Source organism: Ptychodera flava (assembly GCF_041260155.1).
Source record: "Ptychodera flava strain L36383 chromosome 3 unlocalized genomic scaffold, AS_Pfla_20210202 Scaffold_25__1_contigs__length_14229661_pilon, whole genome shotgun sequence".
NCBI classification, from domain to species: domain Eukaryota; kingdom Metazoa; phylum Hemichordata; class Enteropneusta; family Ptychoderidae; genus Ptychodera; species Ptychodera flava.
The window spans coordinates 4,999,496-5,013,886 of NW_027248279.1; the positions used below are offsets into that span (position 1 = coordinate 4,999,496).

General features: G+C 40.8%; 1 protein-coding gene across 5 annotated transcripts in view; it reads left to right on the forward strand.

Moving 5' to 3' along the window:
• LOC139125370 (uncharacterized) overlaps positions 1-14,050 on the forward strand; it is a 38,949-nt gene extending 24,899 nt beyond the window's left edge. For 4 of the 5 annotated variants that reach the window (XM_070691463.1, XM_070691464.1, XM_070691462.1 and 1 more), the window contains exons 2-3: positions 9,077-9,266; positions 11,680-14,050. In XM_070691463.1, the coding sequence (XP_070547564.1) occupies positions 9,097-9,266; positions 11,680-13,156 (1,647 nt within the window). In that variant the 5' untranslated portion in view covers positions 9,077-9,096 and the 3' untranslated portion in view covers positions 13,157-14,050. Of the gene's footprint in view, positions 1-368; positions 622-9,076; positions 9,267-11,679 lie in introns of those variants that run through there. The other variant, XM_070691465.1, reaches the window with a different exon arrangement.
• Positions 14,051-14,391: the final 341 nt, after the last annotated feature.

The window sequence follows — 14,391 nt, forward strand, 5'->3', positions numbered from 1 at the left end:
TTTGAATTCGATTCGTCCCTTTGAAAACTCAGTGTATGCGCGTCATCGATCAAAAATGGACCACGTTTGTTGAGTTGGGCGCACAGAGAATATTGAAAAAAAATGTAAAGCATGAAATGCGCATTTCATCAACACCTATGGAGCAAACATCCGCTCGTGAGTTCAATGACGTTTACGAAATGCAAAATATATACAGCTTGAGAAGACGAAATAAAACACGGTAATCGCACAAATGTCTAGCACTTATTTAATCCATTGTTCAGGGGACTTTAACAATAGCCGAGTTGTCAGGGACGGAGAGTGTAGTATAAGGTATTATAATGGTTCATCTTATCACGGCATAAAGCGATAATCACTCAAGGCAAGCCAGTCTATGCATCGTACACGCCTTTCAACACAATAAATCTCATTACACGCACACCCATTGTACAGAACGGTCAACATACACATAGTATAACTGTCTTGTCGAACACGCCTCGTACTGACAACGCGGGACTCCCGTTTAAGAGAACTTGGTTCTCATGCCCATCTGGTGTGATTAAGGAATATCCCAATCGATTGACTAGGCGGATACAGCTTTGGCCATCCCGATAAAGCTGGTGTGCGGTCATTGGACTCAGGGTACGTCTTTGTTATTGATACTGTTGGTTTGTTCTTCCGTTTCTATATGATAATCGCGTTGGTGAATTGGGGCCGTGGTCGTTCGCACCACATGTTTTCATGTCCTGGGTCTGAAGTCTAAACCGACCAGAGCCCTTGCAGTACAACTACCGTCGCCATGAACAACAGCGTTCAGCCTCTACAATTATTGCAATTAATGTAATTGAATATTAGATTCATATATCTAGCATAAACTCTCATGAAGTTCAGCATTGTCTTGAAAACTTTGGATGTACAAGCTACATAATAATGTCGCCGAAGTTATGATTTTACGCGGGGAAGTTTACTAGCATGTGAGACGGCTCTCTATTTTATATTCTGTTGTTGTACCTGTTTTAATACACTTGTTTGCTTCACACATTCCAAAGTTGGTTCAATTTGGTTTTGTGACAAAGTCGCATGTTTGATAGTAAATACTAACCGTGGCAGGAATCGCTGATACGTCGACATGCACGCCTTACCCTGATATTCATTCAGCTTATTAAAGATACAGTGTCGATGGCACCACCGGTCGAGTAGAGTAAATCCGTAAGCCCGACCAAGTTCCCTGAGGACAACAGTAGAACGCACCTCGGGGACAGACATTCGGACTCTCAAACTTTTACAATTCTCTTCTGATCTACCACATGTGGGGGCTCATTTTAAAGCACTTGGTGAAAGAAAACTTTTCACCGGCTTAGTTTTTCGAAATTCGATAATTTTTATTTTTCTCCATAGAGTTAACACAGGGATGGCGGCCATTTTGAATTTCTAATATCGGTAAATCTTGGGAAATTTGTTTCTCTAGTACCAAAATTTGCACGGTGACCCCCTATTTTTATTCTTGATTTTGAAAGAGAATGATTGAAAGATTCCTTGAGGAAAGTTAGAGCAAAGTTTAAGTCTTTCACTTTCGAGGTGCATACTACCTTAAATTTTAAAACGACCACCTGTTGAGAACAAGTCGAACAAGAACGCGATCGTTTCAGATCTGTAGTGTCATCAAGACAGCGTGTTTGGCTTTCCATGCGACGCTGACGAGAACGCAATGAACGCCGAGCCAGCGAGTCAACGTCGTGTATTGTAGGTAATTTGAATAGTTCCGACACTGCACCGTTGTGCAGTTGTAAACTTAATTCTTCATTACAGTTCTATCATATGAAATGGCTCCTTGTGATCGGAGTTATTTACCTCTTACAACGAATAACCATTACTGACTGGTTTTGAAGTGCTCTTGTATCAGAAGCAATGGTGCCTTTCGTCGTTGCGGCATGCCGCTCTCTGTTTTTCGTTGTTGTTCAGGTGTGTCAATGTAGAGATATTTAAACGGCTGAGCCTCATAAAACCAGTCACCGCAACGACCTACGACCGTGATGGTTTATAAGTGTGTCCCAGGGGAAACCATTTAACATTGGTGAATGAATGGAACACGACCATAACGTACATTGTTCCGTGTTGGATTTGACCACAAGGCAGATCTCTCTTTATGATTCTCATTTCTCGGAGTTGTCGTCCACAACATAGCCAGTGAGTCGTTTTGGTAAAATATCTGTGCGAGGTCAAAGGTTATCCATGCCAACTCCCCGCGGTCCTTCAGCAGATAAAGTGGCAAGTGTTATACGTTACACTGTTTGAAGGTGTCCAAGCGTACAAGTCATGGAATAGCTAGCGCGCAAAATAATTGTACAGATAGGATAGCATTTAGATGCCTGTTTTCTTGTAGTTATGTTATTGTCCTTTGAGGAAGCAACGAATGAGGACTAGTTCCTGTCTATCTTGTCACCACAGCAACGCGTCTAATCTTGAGTGTAGACACCAATTTGCATTCGAACACTTGATAACTTCGAGTGGCGGCGTTTGCCTTTAAACACAAAACTTCGCAACGGTGAGCGAACTCGTAGCCGTACAAAAGAGACGCCCCGTGAATTTGATCAAACGCTCTGAACGTTTATCACACTCGTAGAGACTTTAAATATGAATGCCAATTGAAAAAACGCATGTCAGGCCCTTTACTCGTTACCTGAAACGTTGTGTGCTTCTCAAATGTGAGGACTTTCGTTACCGTGCAACTATCTTACCATGTACTGTCTGATTTGAAGTATTTGGCGATTTATTGGATTAGATACCTGTCGTCTCGAATTGCTGTCGCCAGCAGGGCGACTGATACCAGGGTTCGTTCTAATTGCCCGAAACTAGGGCTGACAAGATGAAGTGCTGTGCTGTGGGCTTTCCGTCTTTCTTTGAATGAGACTCTCTAACCCCCGCTGTGGTTTTATTTTTTGTGTTACTCGTACTTCGTACGTTTCCCATACATCACCAGTTTCCTGTTGTGCAGATGATGCAACTAGGAAAATCTCTAATTCTTGCAGTGTGTATGCATTTTGAACCTCAGTGTTACGTTCCATATTCTGTGTTCATTCCAATGTGAAACATACCCTGGTGTTTCTAGATGTTGTACACCACGCACACTGACGAACATAGCCCTGTATACAGGTCTGTGTGTTCCCGGCGTTATACGGCCTCCACCACAGCCCTGCAGCGGTCCATGGAGATAACTGGGGACTCTGCGGTCCGGATCCGGACCGCAACGAAAAAACGGTCTTTTTGGCCGAAATTCATCTCTATCGGGACAAACTCTTTTCCCAGCCTACCTTTACCTCCTAACCGACCCCAGAAAAGATGCGATTAACTTCTCCTAACGTCCAAAACCGCTCGTTTTCTGAAACACAACGTACTCGACAAGTTGGTTACCAATGGAGATCGCCATTTTGAATCTCGCTGCAGAGTACCCAGTTATCTCTATGGACCGTTGCAGGGCTGTGGTGGAGGCCGTATAACGCCGGGAACACACAGACCTGTACGCAGGGCTATGACGAACATTACAAACATCGTCTGCCTAGGCCAATGAGCTGACAGAGAATATCGTACAAACCGTGAGAAGACAGGACTAAAACTAGAAAGGAACCGTTAAGCAATTAACAGTGTAGACACAGTCAGCTTGATCTGACAAGCTAATAGAATTACATGGGACTTAGCGAGATTGACAAATTACCCTCACTCACTCACTCTATCGTCTAACTTGGTAGCTGTGGAATCATACCGTCGGTGTTAGGCATCGTAGAAAAACTACAAAGATCTTCTAGACTGCCTCCTAACCATTAGAAAACAACACCCAGACAATATAAACGACGGAATCACTTTCAAGATATTAATGGAGACTATAGCCATCGTGCCTGAGATAGCCAACCAAACGGTCAAACACAAAGCACAATTTATTTTTGCTTCATGCTGTCGGCTGCCACATTTATCGTCGCCGCCTACTGACCAATTGTCATTCCTAGACCTGACAGCGTTCAGTATCGCTCCGGGATACGCCGCCGCGCCTCAGGTTCGCATAAATATCTGAATTAGTCCCAATGACTCATTAATTTTACGTTGTTTTATTAGTTTATCACAAGGGGATTAAAAGGCTTAGAGAAGGACAGCAATACGGCGTTATCGGATTAGGGAAAATAATAGCCTATACAAAGTCATATAAACTAAAAAGTGATTTATCATAATCGTTGCGATAACATGTCAATCTTGTCGATGACCGTGTCAACGATGTTGATCAATCTCGAAGAAAGAAATTTATATCATTTGGTAGAGCGTCGTCTTGTTCACCACAGGCAACTAATCACTCAAGGTGAGAGAGAGAGAGAGAGAGAGAGAGAGAGAGAGAGAGAGAGAGAGAGAGAGAGAGAGAGAGAAGAGAGAGAGAGAGAGTTGTGTAAATGAAGAGAGGCGTGGAGTTACATGGGGAATGGAAACGGGTCACGATAAGTAGAGACAGAAAGGGAGACACTAACCGTGACAGAGTTTACAAGAATCACGAAATGGCATGAGAGCTTAGGGAATAACTTAGGCGCTAATCCTTCCGAAATTTATGTTTTTCCAGACAGGAGAATAACAAAACATCGGCATTCAAATAGAGTTTTGCAACAGTTTCTTTTCAGTGTCCTGGCTATTAATAGAGATGAACTATTTGTATGACAAAGCAATCAACCTGAAAAGTCTTACAGAACCATTCTACGCAAGAGAAACAGCCCACGGTCAGATCTGACACATTTCTGATCGCACTTTCTCCTCAGCAGACTATATCGCCAGATTTGTATGTCAATCTACTACACTGTAGCTGTTAACTTTAGTAGAGGTAGATTTTGTTTCTAACAGTCAAAATATAAAAGAAATTAGCAACAGTGGCATTTTGGATAAAAGGCCACGGCTCGCTGTTCCGGAGGTCCACTCCAGAATAACAATACGCATTCACTTCGTTTCGCCCTTTTTGTGCTCGCACAATATCGTTAATTGCAAAGAAAAATCCCGAAGCGTGAGTTTCACGGAATTCTCGGACATCCAGGCAAAATGGAGGCTTACAGATCTTGGCTAGGCTTGGAGTTTAAGTTACCACAAATGTTAATAGTCTGATAAACAGTGCAATTTTGTATAATTTCTTCCTAAAATTACGTCTTTCCTGCATTTTTTTTGTGTAAGTCATAGTCTGGTGGTAAAGCAGTCACGAAGGGAGATGTGATTTACTATAGACAATAATGTGGAAATGTTTTGGCCATTTGTCAGTCTTCGCCTGAAGACAGTATTAAGACATTTCGTGCCTTCCTCTCGCTCCTTTTCAAAACTTTTCATTTCAATATTGTTGGATTAGAAACTCTTCAGTTGCGAGTGTGTTACAATGCCAACAGCCTTGCAGATACGTACGGGGAATGTGTAAACCTTGTCTGCGTGAGTGAAGACACGCTAAAGTTTGACCGTTTAGTCTAAGTGTTCTTTCTCTCCTTTACCTGATAAAATATGTGTGTTTGGTGTCGGACCGGTAGTCATGACTCATACAAGCGACACGCTTTGCTGGTCTCACCTGTTGTAATGGGCCAGAACAGTAGTCATGACGACATCCAGTCATGACGGACCTCGACAAAAAGATCGGAGTTGAATGGACGTGCTATTCAGTCACATTTTGCTATATTCTCTAATTTTCTGTCAGCTTGGGTTGAAAACCAACAACAATATACTCAACTTTGAGCCGTGGTGTCAACAAAATTAATAAACGACGTCTTTGGCTGAATGGAACTTTTTTCAGTGCAGTACCAGTCATCCTGTGGTGATTTGAACGAGGTTTGGAATGTCATACGCTTCATTTCCATCCCATAATAGCACCTACTATTGTTCACAAATATTAATTGGTATCTTGTGGACACAGGAAATTGGTTTTGATGCTACCTACACAAAGCAGAAGACAGGCAAACAAACACAACAATTGGGTCATATTTATCCCTGATAAACAAATTGTCTTATCCACATGAAACCAGTAAACCGTTACGACGCTATTAGTTCCAGGTCTGTACCTGTCAAGTTCCTGTGCGCGCGTAGGCGTCTCCTGGCAACCAGTAAATTTTCATTAACAAGGTTCTTTGCGTCTACAAAGTTGTCGAACTGGGTTCGTATTTCACTTGTACTCTGTCGTTGTGCATTCGTTGCTCAGTAGAATCGATGACATATATACGTGTATCTCCGAGGTATTGTCATCAGTCATCATCGCAATTATCACTACCCCCCTCCTCCTCCTCTTCCTCCTCCTCATCACCATCATCATCATCATCATCATCATCATCATCATCATCATCATCATCATCATCATCATCATCATCATCATCATCATCAACAACATCATCATCATCGTCGTCGTCATTGTCGCCGTTGTCGTCGTCATTTTCGACAACAATAACAAAAATAACAACAAAAACAAGAACATCATCGTTATCATCATCATCATCACCTCAATTTTCTTGTTTTCTTGAACTCGTCTTATTATCCATTTTTCATTAGTCTTTCATTAATTGAAAGAAATGCTACACACGTTTTGTTTGTGAGCGACAAACCAAGGAGCTATGGTATCGGGCATTGAATTTATGAAATACCGTCTGCAATTCTCAGAGTACCTAAATGCATTTCAAAAAACGTCATAAAGAGTTATGGAATCGTTTCCACGGTGAACTGATATTTATCACAAATTGTAATTGTCGATAAAAGCAGGAAAATGTCTGAAAATCAGGACTTTAGATAATCTTTATTTTTGTCCCCTTTATAAACTCCTATCAATTTTCTCAGAGTTTTGCCAAAATTTTGAGAAAAAACTGTAGCAAATGAAATGTGATGTCCATTTGATCCAAAATTATCAAAAAAATACAGAAATATTCAGAAAAATTGGTAAAATTTTGCACTAAAATTTTGGCTGGAGAAAATTACAGTGCTCAAAGGGTTAAACAGAGAAACGAACTGACCGTGACCGCTAGAATGTTCTCACGATCATGAATTCTTCACCTGTGTAGGCGACGTCCAAGGCAGACGATTTTGTCTTGGGGTGCGAAATTTATTTCTTGGAAGAATTGATTTTGGATTTTCTGAAACATGTACCGATGCGATCGATGACTTCTTTCCTTGTCATCAAAAGCTTGATCACTGCCTCACCGTTAGGGTAGTTTATGCGAGTTTCTACGGAGGCTCGGGGGCAAGTGACGAACTGCTAATTGGCGGCAGTTCTACCGTACTGAGCTTTTTGAGTGAAACAAAAATAGAAATTCGACCGACTCGTCTGTCTTTTTTTCATTGGAGAACTTCTACTCTTTAGTGTCAACTTGAAATGAATGATCGGTAAAAGTCTGTAAAGTGTTGGTAATTAAAGCCAATATCGGCACCAATTGCTGTAATTTATCTTGAACACGTGCACTACATTAGCAGTGTACTTCAGTGTCACGGCTTGGTGCTAGTCACGAATGATTGGGTACAAGGCTTTTCTTCTAAATTGCATGCCAAGGCAACGTGTTGAAATGTTTGGGCTTCGTCAAGCATCGCGGGTCAGAGATCGCTTATTGTAGAAATCAGAGCGACCATGATTGATGCACAAACACGGACATACTTGATGTTCTCCATCAGCATGGCTATGCCGTTGCCAGGGGCTGACAACCAAAGCCGTGGAATCGATCGATACATTTTTAGGACACTGATTCGTCGTCCGCATCGACGACAACCCTTGACCTTGATTTCGGATTGCCTATAAAGAAATCTTTGTTGGTTGCTGACATCATCGACAGACTTGTTAGCCCTCCTCCAGTATCATGGCAATGGCATTCTGCCAATCATTTGTGAAATATGACCTTTGATCTTCAACTGATAAAAATTGAATTACAAACAGACGCATTAAAGATAACGGTTCTGCATGTAAGAGGGTACACTTGACATCATCGGAGATATAAACAAGCTTAATCATGTTGTTGGGTTTTCATGTTGGTCATGATGGTATATTTGAGTACAAAATATCAATGGATATCAATTATTCAAGCATGGATATTGAGACTGTGCAGTTGTTCTGCATCCTACAAGATTTGATGTTTCGTTTAGACATTTGAGTCTTTCACCCCTACATCTGTAGGTATGAAATATAACAACTTAAAGCGAGGACCTTATCATTACCAATTGTTGTGTATTATGGGAACCACCACATGGACGTTCAATCTTGTAAGACCTGGCATCAAGCCAAACTATTATCATCAGGGCCTCGATTTGCCGAAGATTTTCCGGCGCGAAATCATCCTGCCACAATTTACATGTTCGTAACAGGATACATATCCTACATAAGGAGAGTTTCTTTATTAAATCACAAATATGAGCGTCTTTTTGGCGAGAATAGCCTGACAATAGTAGTTTAGAACGGTGGAAAGTTCCAAAACACACATCTGTATAACTGTACAAATAATTGCAGAGCATGTTAAATCAATATCATTATCTTTATCCAGATATCTTAAGGGGGATATACATATATTTCATACTGGTCTGAACCATGTGGTACCGATGTTTCAGCTTGTCAATATTTGCTATTTTCCCTGGGTCTGTTGTATTAAAGTTGAAGCTTTACGCAATCACCAATTTGGAGATTTGTGGTGTGACAAACGACAGATGGTATTGGGCCGAGACGGTCAGTTGTTTACGACAGTCTTGACTCGGACAACTCAGACAAACTTTATATTTTACGCTAATCGCCCTTGATTCTAGTAATATCGAACAAACATGGAACTTCATGTCATCAATTGGATCTGAAGTTAATTGGATTGGGCGCACCGTGTATTTTATTTCACTAGTTCGCGTATTGGCGCTCAGTGCTTCCAATTAAAGATACGTGCGACCCCAAGTGAAAAAGTAACATGTCTTAATTGGTAACACCTTCTTTGTTTTTTCCTTGTTTGTTTTCTTGAGAATCAATGTCATGAAAAGGGAGACAATTGTTTATTTATAGCTTGCATTTTCGGATCTCAACAATCCAACTACATTCTTGGTGTTGAGGATGCCCCAACTCTGACAGCCGAACTTATCATATCTTACATAACAGGTGTATTACGTCACACAAGGATGATGTGTGTGAAACCATCGCGATTCGTCGAGCCCAGACTAACCGTCAAGTCAGCGACCGCGAGCAGTGCGGCAAAGAAGGGGCGAGAAAACGATCACAGATGCAGCGACATACCGCCGGATATCCTGCGAGCACTGGACGCTGAAGTGGAAATGCTAACAACTCAATTGTAAGTACACAGCAATATGAAAATGCTTGTGCCAATGGACTTTGTGGTTTAGTTCTGCACGGTGGATGTAGGTTGTGTTCCAAGGACAGGTGTTTGGTGGTATCTCTGTCATATCGGCAGTGTTGTATGTGTGCGGCCATTCTAAGAGACAGTATCGCTTTATGGCTGGTTGAAAAGGTTCGATTTGTGTCCATTTTAAATGATTCGGGTGCGAAAACGAGTGTCAACCAAAAAAGACAAGGCGTAGCAAATGTAACAAAATGGACCCTGATTGAGGGATTTCGTTCGGTTTATACGTTTAGAAATGACCAGCTTGAGATAGTTAAATGAGGCGACTGGGTATCACCGTCGTTGCCGCCAGGTATTTATCCTAAGGTAGGGACCAGAAGTAACTTTTAAAAAAGTCCAGATAGTATGATGTACTGTGATACGACCTTCCCCCACCTTGGCGTTGATTTGTCCACTTCTGAAGAAACTTGTACTGCTTCCACACCTAGACCTTGGTGGTCTGTAGGCTAGATTTCTTCGCATCAGCGGTTAATCAACGAAAATTAACACGTAAACGCCGATGTACATGCCTTTGGGATGTTGTTAAAACAGTATAGAATGTTGACTCGGTTGTTACATACTAAATGACGAGAAAGGCATTAGCAGTAGGCTCTTCATTGTGACATAAACGTTGGTCTCCACTTCTGAACTAAGGCTGAGAACAATCTAGTGGTGTTAAACCCTGGAGTATATATGTCGCTATTTATCGATCCAATTAAGACAGAAACTCGAGCCCAGATAATAGTCTTTCAAAGAAGCCTGCGATCAAACGTAACTTGTTTGATTTATGTTGTTGAAATGTGTGGTTTTAAAACCGAAAAAAGCAGATTCTTGAACTGTGCATTTCGAAACTTTACGATTACACAGCTCACTCAGACTAAATCCTTGGATATTTTTGTTACATGCTCACTGCTTAGACATACTTTAAAAACTCTACACTCGTTGTCCACGTAACGTTGTATGCAAACCCGCCGGCAGGGGGGTGTTTTACAGTCTCGGCGAAGCCCTTATAACAATTTTCACACACGATTTCAACAACCCGTGACAAAGGACACTTGTTTGTTTGGAGTTGCCTTTTTTCCTAATGCATAGAATACATGCACATCAAGCCTTTTAATGCATTTAATTACTCGCCGAAACAAAAGAAAGCAAGTGTATGTCAGTCAAATAGTATCAATCTTTCATTTGTCTGAACGTCCTTCGCTGTTTTCCAATGCAGACCCTTGGGAATCGATCCATCGACTTTTGTGGAGTGTCTCGCCATTATTGGCCTGGATTTCACTTCAATTCAAGTGTCTATCTTTGGATTTGCTCGTCTCTGCCTCTCTATCCTTCTATTCAGATGAAAATCCTTTCCGTCTCAATGTCTGGTTTACATCCAAAGGCCAAGTTAAAGAATGTGTGTGTTTCCGTTGACATGTGTTCAGGAAATAGATTAGGTTGGGCGGACAGAAACTTTTTTAATTTTATTTTCATGGACACGACCCATTAAAAAACTTGAAAATTGGGCAAAATCATGCATGACTTTTTTCAAGCAGAAATAAAGATTTTGGTCGGAGACTTTTAGCCAGTGGTAGATAGGGTTACCGGAAAACATATATATTTTTTTATTTGGCCTAATCGCATGGAACTTAACCGAGATTAGTTGTGTGTTCCTGTAATATACACACACAAATCCCAATGATGGACATGTACATTGCACAGTACGGTTGTTTGTTTTCGATTGTTTCACGATTTTCGATAATTGCAAACTTTTAACCGTCTTTTCTGAAGGACCGTGTATGTATGTATGTATGTATGTATGTATGTATGTATGTATGTATGTATGTATGTATGTATGTATGTATGTATGTATGTATGTATGTATGTATGTATGTATGTATGTATGTATGTATGTATGTATGTATGTATGTATGTATGTATGTATGTATGTATGTATGTATGTATGTATGAATGTATGTATGTATGTATGTATGTATGTATGTATGTATGTATGTATGTATGTATGTATGTATGTATGTATGTATGTATGTATGTATGTATGTATGTATGTATGTATGTATGTATGTATCTATCTATCTATCTATCTATGTATCTATGTATCTATGTGTGAATGCCACTGTCTGTCTGTCGGTCTTTCTGTCTATTTCTCTGCCGTTTTGCCGACATGTTTCTATATGTACGTCTATGCATATCTCTCTCAGTATCAATTTTATTTTTAAAATGTGTACGTCTTCATCCATTATATCTTGGGAACCATGATCGCTCCGTGACTTATTAAATGAATGTGAAAGTTGTGAATCCTGTGCGCTCATGGTTGCACCTTACTTTCTTTTTCCTCACTTTTATTTCTCATTTATTTCAGGAAAACATTTTGTGACAATTCACCATTGACTTTGTCTGGTGAATTAACACCGATCACTCATCGATCAGATGGGACACCTGACAATCGTTCAATGTCTTCCATGGAAAGCCATGAACTTGAAATTCTTCAAGAGAAGGACTTGTCGGAAATCACGGGACATGAGCGTCACTTCGATATCGACTTGGAAGTCGCCGAAATCACCGGGGCATTTAAACCTAACGGGTTCCGCCTCGGCAACATGGCGGCTAGATTCAAATCAGGTTACCTTATCGACATTGACGACGGATTTGACAGGTCGCTCCCGTTCCGCCATTTTAGGAATCGCTATGGAAATGCTTCGTCGCTTGTGAACACTCCCGTCGCCAAGGGATTTTTCCCAATCAAGGATAGCAAGTCATGCCGTAAAAAGTGTGAAGCCGTAACGAGCCCTGGGATCCTGAAACCGAAAGCCAAGAAAATTCTCTCTCCACTGCCCGTATCTTTGAAAGACAAAATGGCCGTGGATAAAATACTCTGTGATGGAACACATGATGGCACGACGTCGTCCATTGGTCATCTGAGCGCTTTGCCAAGTCATGTGACGCAAGGGAGCGACCATGATAGCGGACGCTCATCCGGACAATCCTCGGAAGAAAAAACATCCTTGGACGAGGAGCCCTACTCCATTTGTGACCACAAGAAGAAACCATCGCCAAAACTTGTGAGGAAACAGACGCGGCAAAAAAGGTCGTCTAAAGGCGCCAGGAAAGAAAACCTCGCGAGATTTTTTAAGTCTTTCAAAATTTCCTCGAACGCACAAGGCGAGAGAAGCCACGGGAGGACAGACTCACTGGACTCCTCAACTACATCGGAATTTGATAAGGAAACACATGCTTTGATTGATGACGTGGAACCAGGAACATCGGAATCACTTTTACCTCAGGAAATAACATGTCAGACGGAAGAAGAGAGGTATGACAAAATCATAGCCCTGTCGTCAAGGGCAAAGAGGGTGACCTTTAACCTTACCCCTGACATCGAAAGGGCTGAAGAGGCAGACTATGAGAGTGACGGGTTCTTTTCCGATGACGACGACGATTCAAGTTCATGGACGGGCAGCACGTCATCGTATTCGTCATGGTCGTCGTCATGCTCGACGTGTTGTTGCTCTTGCTGTTCGTGTTCGTCGTGTTCGTCGTGTTACTCTGACCTCACTGTGACGACAATTCAATCCGACATGGACGACGAGGAAATATTTTTCCTGGAGGACGATTTTATCGCCGTAGATGAGGACGCACCGGACAACCAGATGATCCGCTACCATCCGGCGAAGGTGTACACCAGTAACCTGAACTGTGCCCTCAACGACGTAATTTACAGGAACGATAGCTTGGTAACCAAAAACACGTCGTTCATTCCTCCCGCCGTCAGGGCAGTCAAAGAACAAACACCGACGACAACCAGGAAAACAGTACGGGTATCGACTGTTTATCTGTAGACGAGAATTGTAAAAAAAATATTTTCATCCATCATGTACATGTGACGTTCAGTATGTCTGTTATACAGACGTATTTCATAAAGCTGCAGCAAGACTCCACAACATTTGTGCACGTCACGGTCCCATGTCGACTCATTCCCGCCTTTTTCGTTTATTCAAATTCTAAGGAAATCGTTGCCACTTCAAGAACTTATAGTAAAAGTGAATTGTTATCTAACTGAAACAACCAGGATGAGTGTTCCAATTCAAAAAGAACGCAAAAAAACTATAAACGGACAAGAAATAATCGAGAAATGCGTGCGTAAATACAATTCAATTTCTAAACAATCAAAGATCATGGCGACTCAATGACAACATGTAAAACATACTATGGGCAGAATTACTGCAAATGTTTGTATCGTAAATCTCTCTGAATGAGAATTTTATTCTCGATTTACTCACGTGTATACGTATATATGTATATGTATATATGTATATCTATACATATATCTATCGCTCACTTGTGTGCATAGATAATGCTTAATATGTATATGTACATAGATATTGATTACGTAGTGTATATATGTATATATGATCACAATGTAATATATATATATATATATATATATATATATATATATATATATATATATATATATATATATATATATATATATATATATTACATTATGAATTTTTCCCAACTGTAAGTTATATGTAAATCAGGTAGCTAGTAAAGTATATGAATACTTTATTGCTGATACTTCAACGAAAATTTATTGAACTCTTATATTTATTTCAATGTTCATGTTGTAAGTATCAGATGATGAATTTTTTACTATTTCTATTCTCGCATTGATATCCTTTTGTTGATCATGATGTCAGAGACGAAGGAATAAAATAATTGATATGGTATTATTGCGTGAAGTATGCTTTTGTGAAACTACAGGAGAGGTCACAGTGCATCTGATTTGAAAAAATAGTCCAAGTATTAATCTGATTTATGCGGGTTGTAGATTGAATTCCGCGGTTACAGAGCAACAGTTACTGTGCCGATGGCAGCATTTGCCCAGGGCAAGTCATGGCCGATGTCTGCCCGAGGGCACATACCGATACGTGACTAACATTTGCAAGGACGCTAACGAATGACGTCATTGAAACTTTGGTATGGGGACAATGTAGCTCCTATGACGTCATTAACACTCGTAATTATGCCTGAGGAACAATAATGCTCATTTCAACCGATCAAGCTATGA